This window comes from Eubalaena glacialis, chromosome 20 (genome assembly GCF_028564815.1).
Source record: "Eubalaena glacialis isolate mEubGla1 chromosome 20, mEubGla1.1.hap2.+ XY, whole genome shotgun sequence".
NCBI classification, from domain to species: Eukaryota; Metazoa; Chordata; class Mammalia; order Artiodactyla; family Balaenidae; genus Eubalaena; species Eubalaena glacialis.
Window position 1 is genome coordinate 32033539 of NC_083735.1, and position 12909 is coordinate 32046447.

Consider the following 12909-nt stretch of genomic DNA (forward strand, 5'->3'; position numbering starts at 1 on the left):
GGGGTTAATATCCAAAATATATAATGAACTCATATGACTCAATATTAAAAAAACAAGCAAACAGAACAAACAACTTGATTTTATTTTTTTCCCTTTTTTTAAATTTAATTTTTATTTTAAAATTTAAAAAAATTTTTATTGCGGTATAGCTGTTTTACAATGTTGTGTTAGTTTCTACTGTACAGCGAAGTGGAGTTCCCTGTTATACAGCAGGTTCTCATTAGTTATCTATTTTATACATATTAGTGTACATATGTCAATCCCAATCTCCCAATTCATCCCACCCCCCCATTTTCACCCCTTGGTGTCCATACGTTTCTTCTCTACTTCTGTGTCTCTATTTCTGCCTTGCAAATAGGTTCATCTGTACCATTTTTCTAGATTCCACATATATGCATGAATATATGATATTTGTTTTTCTCTTTCTGACTTACTTCACTCTGTATGACAGTCTCTACTGGTCAGAATGGCCATCATCAAAAAATCTACAAATAATAAATGCTGGAGAGGGTGTGGAGAAAAGGGAATCCTCTTGCACTGTTGGTGGGAATGTAAATTGATACAGCCACTATGGAGGACAGTATAGAGGTTCCTTAAAAAACTAAAACTGGAATTATCATATGACCCAGCGATCCCACTACTGGGTATATACCCAGAAAAACCATAACTCAAAAAGACACATGCACCCCAAGGTTCACTGTGGCACTACTTACAATAGCCAGGTCATGGGAGCAACCTAAATGCCCATCGACAGATGAATGGATAAAGAAGATGTGGTACATATATACAATGGAATATTAATGAGCCATAAAAAGGAACGAAATGGGGTCATTTGTAGAGACGTGGATGGACAACTTGATTTTGAAATGGACAGAGAGCCTGAATAGGCATCTTTCAAAAGAAGACACACAGATGGCCAACAGGCACATGAAAAGATGTTCAACATCACTAATCAGGGAAATGCAAATCAAAATCACAATGAGATATCACCTCACACCTGTCAGAATGGCTATAGTCAAAAAGGCAACAAATAGCAAGTGTTTACAAGGATGTGGAGAAAAGGGAACCCTGGCACACTATTGGAGGGAATGTAAATTGTTACAGTCACTATGGGAAACTATATGGAGGTTTCTCAATTAAAAATAGAACTACTTTGATCCAGGATATCTATCTGAAGGATATAACACCAGTGTCTTGAAGAGCCAGGTGCACCCCCATGTTCATCGCAGCATTACTCACAATAGCCTAGATATGGAAATGACCTAAGTGTCGAGCAACAGATTAATGTATTACAAGAAATGTAGTGTGGAATAATATTCAGCCATGAAAAATAAGGAAATCTTGCCATTTGCGACAACATGTAGGAACCTGGAGGACATTATGCTAATTGAAATAAGTCAAACAAGAGAAAGAGAAATACTGTATAATCTCACATGTGAAATGTAAAAAAGCCAAACTCCTCAAAGCAGAGAGTAGATTGGTGGTTGCCAGAGGGTGCTAGGTGAGGAAAATGGGAAGATGTAGGTTAAGGGTACAAATTTTCAGCTATAAAATGAAAAAAATCTGGGGATCTAACGTACTGCATGGTGACTGTAATTAACAATAATGTTATTATATACTTAAAAGTTGCTAAGATAGTAAATCTTAAATGTTCTCAGTATATGAAGTGGTGGATGTGTTAACTAACCTTACTGTGGTCATCATTTCACAATACATACTTAGAGCAAATCATTATGTTGTACATCTTAAACTAAAGAATTGTATGTTGATTATATCAATAAACCTGGGGAAAATTTTTTTAAAGATTAAATCATGCTCTTCCTCCCGTCTTAAGAATATGTGCCATTTACCTTTGTTCAAGAGTTTGTTTCTTTCTCCTTAGGGTTCCAATGGATTGTGCTGGGTGTTGGGCAATTTTCAGGGGTTCGTTAAATGCTTTCATTAAAAGGATCTGAATGGTTGTAACAGTAACTGAATGAATTGTGAAGGTACAGAGGATTTTTACCAGAAGACAGTAAAGAGAAGTTAGCCAAAAAAAAAGAACTAATCTAACTTCCTGTCCCTATGTTAAGTATGGTCTTATAAAATAAGAACTTAAGAAGGTTGCCCAAGGTGTATGTTGATCGTAGAGAAATCCCAATGGGTACAGGAAAGATTTCTAATGTGGTATAGGAATGGGAAGTCAAGTCAGGAGAGAGAAGCATCAGGCATTATGTACAGGAGAGTCCTAGAAATGACAGATTACAGAGTGGACTGAAGTGTGACAGGGGCTCCAATGCTGCTTGCATATAATAAGATGGGAAGGACTGCATAGAGTAGTGACATGTTTTCCATCTCCTTGGAACAAGTATTTCAAGAAATTTAATGCTGGGACTTCCCTGGTGGCGCAGTGGTTAGGAATCCGCCTGCCAATGCAGGGGACACGGGTTCGAGCCCTGGTCCAGGAAGATCCCACATGTTGTGGAGCAACTAAGCCCGTGCACCACGACTGAGCCCGTGCTCTAGAGCCTGCAAGCCACAACTACTGAAGCCCACGCACCTAGAGCCTGCACTCCACAACAAGAGAACCCACCGCAATGAGAAGCCCACACACCGCAACAAAGAGTAGCCCCTGCTCGACACAACTAGAGAAACCCCGTGCGCAGCAACAAAGACCCAATGAAGCCAAAAATAGATAAATAAATTAAAAAAAAAAAAAAAGAATCTGCCTGTCAATTCAGAGGACACAGGTTCGAGCCCTGGTCCAGGGAGATCCCACATGCCACGGAGCAACTAAGCCCGTGCGCCACAACTACTGAGCCTGTGCTCTAGAGCCCGTGAGCCACAACTACTGAGCCCGTGTGCCACAACTACTGAAGCCCGTGCGCCTAGAGCCCGTTCTACACAACAAGTGAAGCCACTGCAATGAGAAGCCTGCACACCGCAATGAAGAGTAGCCCCCACTCGCCGCAACTAAGAAAGCCCGCATACAGCAACAAAGACCCAACACAGCCAAAAATAATAAATAAATAAATAAATTTTTTTAAAAAAAGAAATTTAATGCTAACATATAAAATACAGATTGCCTCCTACCTTGCAGTCTCGTGTGCAGCATTCCCCCGAACCACATATTTTATTTTTTTTCTTTGTACATGTTCTAGGATCACAGCAGTCTGGATGTGTACAATTCTGGAAACAAATGCTTTGTTACTCAATCATGCATGATTAGGTACAATCAAATAAAACTGCAATACAGAATTTATTTACGAAGTATAAGCATTTCTTAAAAACCAGTTTCAGTAATCCCACTCTTTACATGAGACTTACTGAAATCAACATCTCAGCCAGTAGGTTGTAAAAGAAATGTGTCATTTCACTACATTTCATATAATCTGAACAATATTAACATACTACTGTGGAGCCAAAAACTTAGAGGAAATAGTTATTAGATGTCTTGTTAGCTACCATTCTCTTCTAAATTTTTCCTATATCCTTGCTTTCATAATAAATCTATTTACACACTGTCAGCATGCAGACTCTCAGCTTCTCTGTCTGAAATGGCAAACCCCCAAACTTCTGCCCCCAGAACAGTGGTCCCAGAAGCCAGTCTGGTCTGTCCAGATTTCACTGTGATGCTGGCCCCATACGTACTTGTATTTTACAAGATTCAGTGCCTTCAATCAACTTTTCCAAGTGTGTTTTAAACTCTGTAATTTACCAATATTAGAAGTTTGAGTTTCCTGGTGTTGTGCTTTTTCTTACTGGTATTTTTAATTGGTATTTTCAATGAACAGCTTCACCACAGGCAGCAATATTATACTTTAAAAAGGTTATTTATTTCATCTATTGACTCGTGTATTAATGTACTCAAAGTTTAAATATTCCTTTGTTAGCTTTTTTTCTTACTGTCTCTCTTAATCAAATGTTTGGTTATTCTAGTTTGGGTTTTTTTTCTTTTTCAATACAACTCCATTTGTAAGGGCAGACTTTCCTAAGAATAGAATGCTCTGGCTATTTCAAAATGGTTCCTTTTCCCCTCCCTCTGCCAGAAGCATTAGACTTCTCTCCAGTATTCACTGTGACAACCAGTTCAAGTTTCTGTAGGTAAAACTCATAAAAGTGTGGGGCCCTTCCTATGATCGGGTTCCCCTGGAGTTTTAAACTATCAGAGTTCTACACACTGAGACTCCAGAAATTTGTCAATTACAGTTCAGGTTTTCCTACCCAGATGCTGGTTCCCAAAAGGTTTTAGCTTGTGCGTTGCTACTCTAGTAAGTTGTGATTCTCTGCATTCACCTGTTGGTTTTTCCAGTTTGTGGGGCAGTGGTTTGCTCTGTGACCTCACTTCTCTGATGGATGCAAGAAGAGCTGTTTCTTTTCCAAGTTGGTTAGCTTTTTACTTGTTGTAAGGACTAAGTGGTGACTTCTAAACTTCTCACATGTCAGACCAGAAACCATAATTCTTGTCTTTTGATGTATTTGAATAAAAGTCCTTTGAATTGGCTTTTGAATATATTTATATATATATATATATATATACATATATATATATATATATATATATACACACATATATATGTTTGAACATATATAAATTGTAAATATTTTCTCCCATTTTAGAGTCTATCATTTTATTTTTCTTAACAGAGCCTAAAAGAAAGTTTCTAAATTTGATTAAGTACAACTTACACATTTTTCTTTAAAACCTCATTCTTATTTGCCTTATCTAAGAAAGTTCTGCCTATCACAGAGTCAAAAAGACTGTCTCCTGTGTTTTACTCTAAAAGCTTTAGGATTTTCGCTTTTATATTTAGGTCTTTGATCCATTTCAAGTTAATTTTTGTGTATGGTGAGATGTCAAAGTTTTCTTTTTATGTACGTGGATATCTAGTTCATACAATACCTTTGTTGGAAAGGTTTTCTTCACCCATTGAACTGCCTTAACATCTCTGATTGGCAGAGAATCAACTGATCTTATAAATATTTTATATTTGGATTCTCTATACTGCTTCATTAAGGGATATATTTATGCTTTGGCCAATACCACATTATCTTGATTATTTCAGCTTTATAGAAAATTTTGAAATTTACAGAAAATTAGTGTATGTGCTCCACCTTTTTTCTTTTTAATTGCTTTGTCTATTCTAGGTCCTTTGCATTTCCATATATATTATAGTATCAGCTTGTCAATTTCCACAGAACGATGGTGGGGTTTGGATTGGGATTGTGTGGAGTGTTGATATAGAGCTGACATCTTAGCAATATTGTGTCTTCCAATCCATGAAAGTGGGATATGTCTCCCTTTCAATCTTCTTTCATTTCTCTGAGCAATGTAAGTTTTCATTGTACAGGTCTTGCATGTATTCTGTTAAATTTATCTCTATTTCATGTTTTTGAAACAATGTATATGGAATTGTACATTTTAGTTCATTTTCCATTTGTTCATTGTTTATACATAGAAATCCATGGAATTTGGGTTCACATGCATTCATTAATTAGCTTTAGCAGACTTTGGGGGTAGATTGTTTAGGATTTTCCAATCACGTGGCCAAGTTGAATTTGATTAAAGACAGTTTTAATCTTCCTTTCCATTCACTGTGTGTTTCTTTTTCTTGCCTTACTGCAGTTTCATTGTGTGCTTCTTTGTGTTTCTTTATCTTCCCTTACTGCAATGGCAGGAGCATCCACTGCAGTGTTGAAGGGAAACATAACCTGCCAATATAAAACTTTTTTTCCGTATAATAGTAAACGATGCATTTTGCTATATAGTCTATAGTCTTTAGATGTTCTTGTCTTTTTGTTACTGCTTGTTGTTAAAGGCATATTTCTTCAACTCCTTATACACTCTGTGGTCACTAATTATAAGATTAGAGCTGATGCATACACTAAAGAATTTAGGAGGGCAATATCTGAAGACAACTATTAACTAAAGGATGTTTGCTCCCCACTTCAAAAAATGGCAAAATTAGGAAACTTAAAGGTTTCCATCTTCCCCAAAGAAGGTATTTTTCAAAATTATTTTTCTAAAAGACAAGGTCCTCTTTTCCACCTCGTACTCACATATATGGGAAATAAAGAATATTTTTGAAAAAATTTCCACTAACCTGTAAAGTGCCGCAATCACATTCTTCACCCAATTCCAACACTCCATTGCCACACATCTTCCTCTGTTTGTAAACTGGCCCATCAGGAAGGATTTTATGAAGACATTCAAGGCCAGAATGTGCAGCAAAATATTTAAAGTCATCCAAGCTACAAGTGCTAAAATCCTTTATACCCCCAGATAGCCTAAAATATAAAAAAAAGGGTATGACAAAAATTATTGCTGTATAACTCTACATTTCTCCTAATGTATGATGTTTTGAAGAGAGATTTAAAGAGCATTATTCTCATGGATAACAATAAGCACACTTTTAAAAATATAAAAGTATTTCAAAAATACTAACATTTTTAACACACTTTTTAAATTTCACCAAGAAAATTCTTATAATGAAAAAAAAATTCCAAAATCTTTTGCCATTTATCCTGTTTTAAAGAAGACCAATTACTTACCTATCCTAAAATCTTTATTAATTGTTTAAACATAGGAACTGTGTTACTCTATTTACCTTCTTAGTGCCAAACAACTGAATTTAAAATTTTTGGCCTCAGTATTTAATATACTTTTTATTTATTTAATATCATTTTTGTATTTTTTCTGTAAATACCAATATGAACATGTCTGTATTATCTTTAAAAGTATATTTTAGATCTTTTGCTCTCTGTAATTAGGCATTTTTCAAACAAGAATCTGTTGTTTGATTTATACCATGGGAGGGACAAGAGGAATACCTATCCTGACGGAGTGAGAAGGTTGTTAGTAGTTTGCTAATATATCAGCATCCAACTAAAACACTAGAAAGAATACAATTTAAGAGTAAAGACTATGCCCTAGACCAGTAGCTGACAAACTTTTCTGTGAAGGGCCGCACAGTAAATATTATAGGCTTATATACCATATGCTCTGTTGCAGCTACTCAACTCTGCCACTGTAGTGCAAAAGCAGCCATGAAGAACATGTAAAACAGTAAGCCTATAAAATTAATTTACAAAACAGGCAGGCAGCCAAATTTAGCCTATGGATCATTGTTGGCTGACCTCTGCCCTATACTAAAATCTACTCTGTATCAGTCCTAACAGTTAGAGCCTAAACTCAAGCCCTGACAACATCCCCAGAGGAAACCAAGTTTGGAAGTTCAGGCCTGCCATTTTAGAGGGGTTTGGAAATGCCTTGAGTTTTCTATAGACTCATGTTAACGAAGTATAAAACCAAGCACATAAAATTTAAAATGATTACCCAATAATTGAATTGCCTGGTAGAAAAAGAATCAATGCTTTTCAGAGGAAGGTAATGAGAATCTAGGCTTTCTATTGTACTATCAACAATATCCAATATGCTACTACTTATAATAATCATACAAAGAAATAAGAAAATGTAAACCATAGTCAATAAAAAAGCAGTCAATAGTAAGCAACACTGAGATGGCCCAGGTGTTAGATTTGGCACACAAATACTTGAAATGAACCATTACAAATATATTCAATTAATTAAAGAAAAATGTTTAAATAATTCAGAGAAATTACAGCCTTATAGAGTGAACACTCAAAAGAGAGTGCATATCATCCAATTTACATAATGTTCTAGAGCCAGTAAAACTAAATGTAGTGATAGAAATCAGATCAGCTGTTGACTGGGGCAGGGTGGAAGGTAAAAAGGATAGCCAAGGATCACAAAAGAACTTTCTGTGGAAATGGAAATGTTGCATAGCCTGATTGACACTGTGGTTCAGTAATTTATATATATTTATCAAGAGTCATAAACTCGTACACTTAAAGTTTAAAGTGTATGAATTTTATTGTGGACAAATCATACCTCAAAAGTTGATTTTTTATAGTGTATACAAATACAACACTCAAAAAGATGATGAAAGAATATTCCTCTGAGAAACAATTTCACACAGAGAAGAAGTAACTTAGTTATTATCTACTTTGTGCCTTCACAGAAATTTGGGATAATATAGATTCAGTCATCACAGGACAAAATGAAATAATAAGAATACTGAGCTAAAAGGTCATTATTGGAAACATTTACTGAGCACTCTTCTAGGCAACTGGTGTGTAGTGAAATGTAGACCAAGTGCCTGCTAGGGGCAAAAAGTATGAACATCAGGAAATAGATATATGAAATAAGTCAGATAGTTATTGGAATGATGAAGAAAAATAAAACAACACAATTTACAGGGAATAAAAGATACTGTTTTAGAAGAGAAGACATTTATTAAAAAAAAAAAAAACTATAGCTAAGATTGGGAACAAGGCAAGGGTACCCACTCTCACCAAATCGATTCACATTGGGCTGAATTTATTTCAAGTGCAGTTAAGCAAGAAAAAGGAATTACACACAAATAGATGGAGAGGAAAACATAAAACTGTTCTTATTCATGAACAACAAGATCTTGTTTACAGAAAATCTTAAGTAATCAACAAATAAAATCTCCTGGGATTTCTATTGAGTTTAGGAAGTTTGCAGCACACAAAGTCAATATACAAAAATTATATAAATTATATTTCTATGTACTAGCAATGAGCACTCTGAAAATGAAATTAAGAGAAAACAGTTCTTTTCAAAATAGCAAAAAAGAATAAAATGTTTAAGAATAAATATAACAAAACAAGTACAAGACCTGTAAACTGTAAAATACCATACATTGCTGGGGAAAATTAAAGACCTAAATAAATGAAGACATATACCAGATTCAAGAATCAAAAGACTCAGTATTGTTAAGATGGTAACTCTCCCAAAATTGACTATTTATAATACCCAAGATATGGAAGCAACCCAAGTGCCCATCCGCAGAGGAATGGATAAAAAAGATATGGTATGGAATATTACTCAGCCATAAAAATGAACGAAATTCTTCCATTTGCAGCAACAAGGATGGATCTAGAGACTATCATACTAAGTGAAGTAAGTCAAACAGAGAAAGACAAATACTGTATGGTATTTGTCATACTAAGTGAAGTAAGTCAAATAAAGAAAGACAAATACCATATGGTATTGCTTATATGTGGTAACTAAAAAATAATACAAAAGAACACATATGCAAAACAGAAGTAGACTCACAGATATAGAAAACAAACAAGGGGTTACCAAAGGGGAGAGGGAGGAGGGGAGGAGCAAGTTAGGAGTAGGGCATTAAGAGATATAAACTACTATGTATAAAACAGATAAGCAACAAGGATACAGTATATATATATAGCACAGGGAATTATAGCCATTATCTTGTAATAACTTATAATGGAGTATAATCTGTAAATATACTGAATCACTATGCTGTATACCTGGAACTAACATAATGCTGTAAATAAACTATACTTCAATTTTTAAAACTCTCAACAGGAGTTTTCATAAAAATTGGAAATTTGATAATAAAATGTATATGAAACTACAAAGGACTTAGAATAACCAAAACAATTTGGGAAAGGATGAAAAAACTTGGGGACTTGTACTACCTGATTTCAAAATTGTTTGTAAAGTAGGGGGAAAGTATTATCAATGATACTAAAATTCTTAAAAAGCCTTCTTCTTCAGTAGTCTCTCTCTCAGTGGGGCATAGTTTTACTTATTTGTGACTTGATGTCTTTCTAAATTAAAAAAAGATAAATTTTTAACTTGAATTGTACTGTTCATCCTTATATTGTATAATGCCAGTATTAAGGCATTTAACTTTAAATAGAATCACTAAAATCACACCATTCATATGGCTTGTCCCCAGAGGGTACCTTCAATCTAGCCAGCAGAGAAAAATACAAGCCAGACTCTGGAAGGTAGGAAGGAGGAAGAGAATGTCCCCAGGCATGGAGAGGCCTGGGGGAGTGCTGGGTCTATTTTGGTGTGTGTTCCATCTGTACTTGAAAAGAATGCGTATCCTAGTGTAGGCTATAGTATTCTATAATTGTCAATTAATTCAGTTTGGTTAATAGAAATATAAAGTCCCTAATCAAAAAAAAATTTTTAAGTATACTGTGTGTTTAATAAAGAAAATTATCTTACACAGCTTTTGGTGACATTGTGCAAACATCTCCTGAACAATGGCAGGTCTCAGTATTATCATAACTCATTCCCATATTAAGGCCAAGCAACTGCACAATACTGAGAGCATATGACTCCAAGGATAAACCCTCTGAATACTAAATATAAGGAAAATAAAAGAAAAATAGTTAGCTAAGAATCCTATTCAGTTATAAAAAGTTACTTACTATAATCAAAAATTTGTACATAAAACTCATTTTTAAAATTCATTAATGCATCCAAGATACTTAGGTAGACATAATTGTACTAGAGTTATGTAAATATTATTAAACACGGATGGATGAGTAACACTACAGTTTAATTTCAAGATACTATTACATAATGACAATACCAGCTATCTTAGCAAATCTAAGAGTTTAAACACCACACTGTATTGCTTCTTTGAATTATTTTAAACAAGATGCTTTTAATCTTTTATTTTAATAATCAATCCTACATTCTCTTTGTAGCATACAGTCTCTAAAATGGGTCCCAACGATCCCTGCCTCCTGGTATTTATGTTCCTGTGTATCCCCACTCCATTGAGTGTAGGCTGGACGTAATTACTGACTTGCTTCTAATTAACTGAATATAGCAGAAGTGATGGGTCATCATTTCCAAGATAAGTTATTAAAAGACTGACTTCTTGGATTCTATGTCTCTCTCTCTCATTCGCTCTGGGGGAAGGTAGCTACTATGTCATGAAGTAGACCTGTGGAGAGGCCCTCATGAGTGAGCTTGGAAACTTTTTCTGAGGTCTTCCAATAGTCACATGACTGAGCTTGGAAGCAAATCCCCTCTGTGTTGAACCTTGAGATAATTACAGCCCTAGTTGACATCTTGTTTTCACCCACTAAGCTGCTCCTAGATTCCTGACCCACAGAACTGTGTTGTTTCCATGTGCTAAGGTTTGGTACAATCAGTTACATAGCAATAGATAACTAATACACCCTCAATAGGTATTGCTGTTTTCCTTTGAAACATTTCTAGTATCTGCATAGATGTTTATAGCAGCTTTATTCATAACTGTCAAAACTTACAAGCATCCATGATGTCCTTCAGCAAGTGAACAGATAAACTGTGGCATGTTTCAGACAATAGAATATTATTCAGCACTAGAAAGAAATGAGCTACAAGGTCATGAAAAGACACGGAGGAAATTTAAATGCATATTACTAAGCGAGAGAAGCCAACCTGCAGAGACTATGTACTGTATGACTCCAACTATATGACATTCTGGGAAAAAAGCTATGGAGACAAAAGATCCACGGCTGCAGGTGGGGAGGGGAGAAATTAATTGGCAGAGAGCACAGAGGATTTTTAAGGCAGTGAAAATACTGTGTATGATACCATAATGATGGATACATATCATTATTTGACCAAATCCGTAGAAAGTACACCACCAAGATTGAACCCTAAGGCAAATTATGAACTTTGGGTGATTTTTAATGGGTCAATGTACGTTTATCAATTGCAATAAGTATACCCCTCTGGTGAGTGATGGTGATAACGAAGAAGGTTACGCATGTGTAGGGGCAAGGGATACATTGATAATCTATGCACCTTCCTCTCAATGGTGCTGTGAACCTAAAACTAGTATTTCTAGTATGTTCTAGTATGTTCTAAAAATAGTATTTTTTTAAAAGTTGTTGGTACTTGATGGACCAAGAGCAAGACGGTATTGTGAGGGAGTGGCAAGTAAAGAGCAGTTCAGAGGAGAAGATGTAACTGACCCATGAAGATGTTTCTACGTTTCCATCCCACATATTGCCCTGGGTTGCTTGTTGTTCAACCACAGCCGCTAAGAGGTAGAAAACAACAATCAGCGGACGCATCAGACACTTCAGTCCACCTTCAGAGGGTAGAGAGTAATTTTGTTTACTGGAAGACTGCTTGAACTCAAGCAATCCCTCCTTCCTGCACCCCAGCTTTTGATCAAAAGCAGTTCTTAGGACCAAATAGAAGCTCTTGCCAGGACACACTTCATTCCCTTCATAGTTACAGACAATATTAATAGTAACCAAGGAACACATTTCGTTTCTCAGAAGATACAATGCCACTCTATTGGAAAAGGCATTCAATATAACTTTCATTGTCCCCAATAGGTCCCAGATAGCTGGTTCAATTGAGAGACATAATGGTTTCCTTAAATAATTCCTTTTCAAATCCAACAAATGGACCCCTAAATGGGTGTCTATATTGGCCAAGCTATTAATGTCTCTTAATTCAAGGACCCTTGTCTGACACACACTTCGCACAAACTTTAAAACATTTTTCCCTTTTCCTTCCCTATATTTAAAGGGGCTTATGCCTGGCCTCCATGTATATAAAGACTCACTGTATGTGAGTCCCTTTAATTATGTCTCCCCTACTGTTGTAAATATTTTATCTTGCCCCATCCCATAAGGGTTGGAGACCAGACCCAGGTACATACCCTCCTGAGGTCTATTAACCATAGATTTCCTCCTGGTCCATGCAGCTGCTAATTTGACATGAGACCCATTTGAGCCTAAACTTCCACCACCACAAAAACAAACAAATGAAAAACAAAAACAAAAACCTCTCAAGTGCAGCTATACAACATTCTGTTGACTGTTCATCTCATTACCGTTGGTCTGAGTGTTTTTATTGGTTTGCAATCTGGAGGCCCAAATCCTCCAAGTAAGCCATTATTAGAGCCAGACGTGGCAAATGCTGAGGCCCACATGCCACTGAGTTTGGATAATACAAACCTTACAACCGAAAGACTTCACCAGCTTGCCTGTCAACAACCAAACCAACAACTGAGGCAAAAGGCCCATACTGACTGGCCAAATTAG

The 12909-nt window shown here is 35.8% G+C and overlaps 1 protein-coding gene across 1 annotated transcript in view; it reads right to left on the reverse strand.

The window, feature by feature from the left end:
- Window positions 1-12909, reverse strand: part of LOC133081386 (disintegrin and metalloproteinase domain-containing protein 5-like) — a 159307-nt gene that overhangs the window by 92522 nt on the left and 53876 nt on the right. The window contains exons 11-13 of the mRNA XM_061177481.1: window positions 10073-10209; window positions 6084-6267; window positions 3073-3168 (exon numbers count right to left, since the gene is read on the reverse strand). Coding sequence (XP_061033464.1) covers window positions 3073-3168; window positions 6084-6267; window positions 10073-10209 — 417 coding nt within the window. The remainder of the gene's footprint in view (window positions 1-3072; window positions 3169-6083; window positions 6268-10072; window positions 10210-12909) is intronic.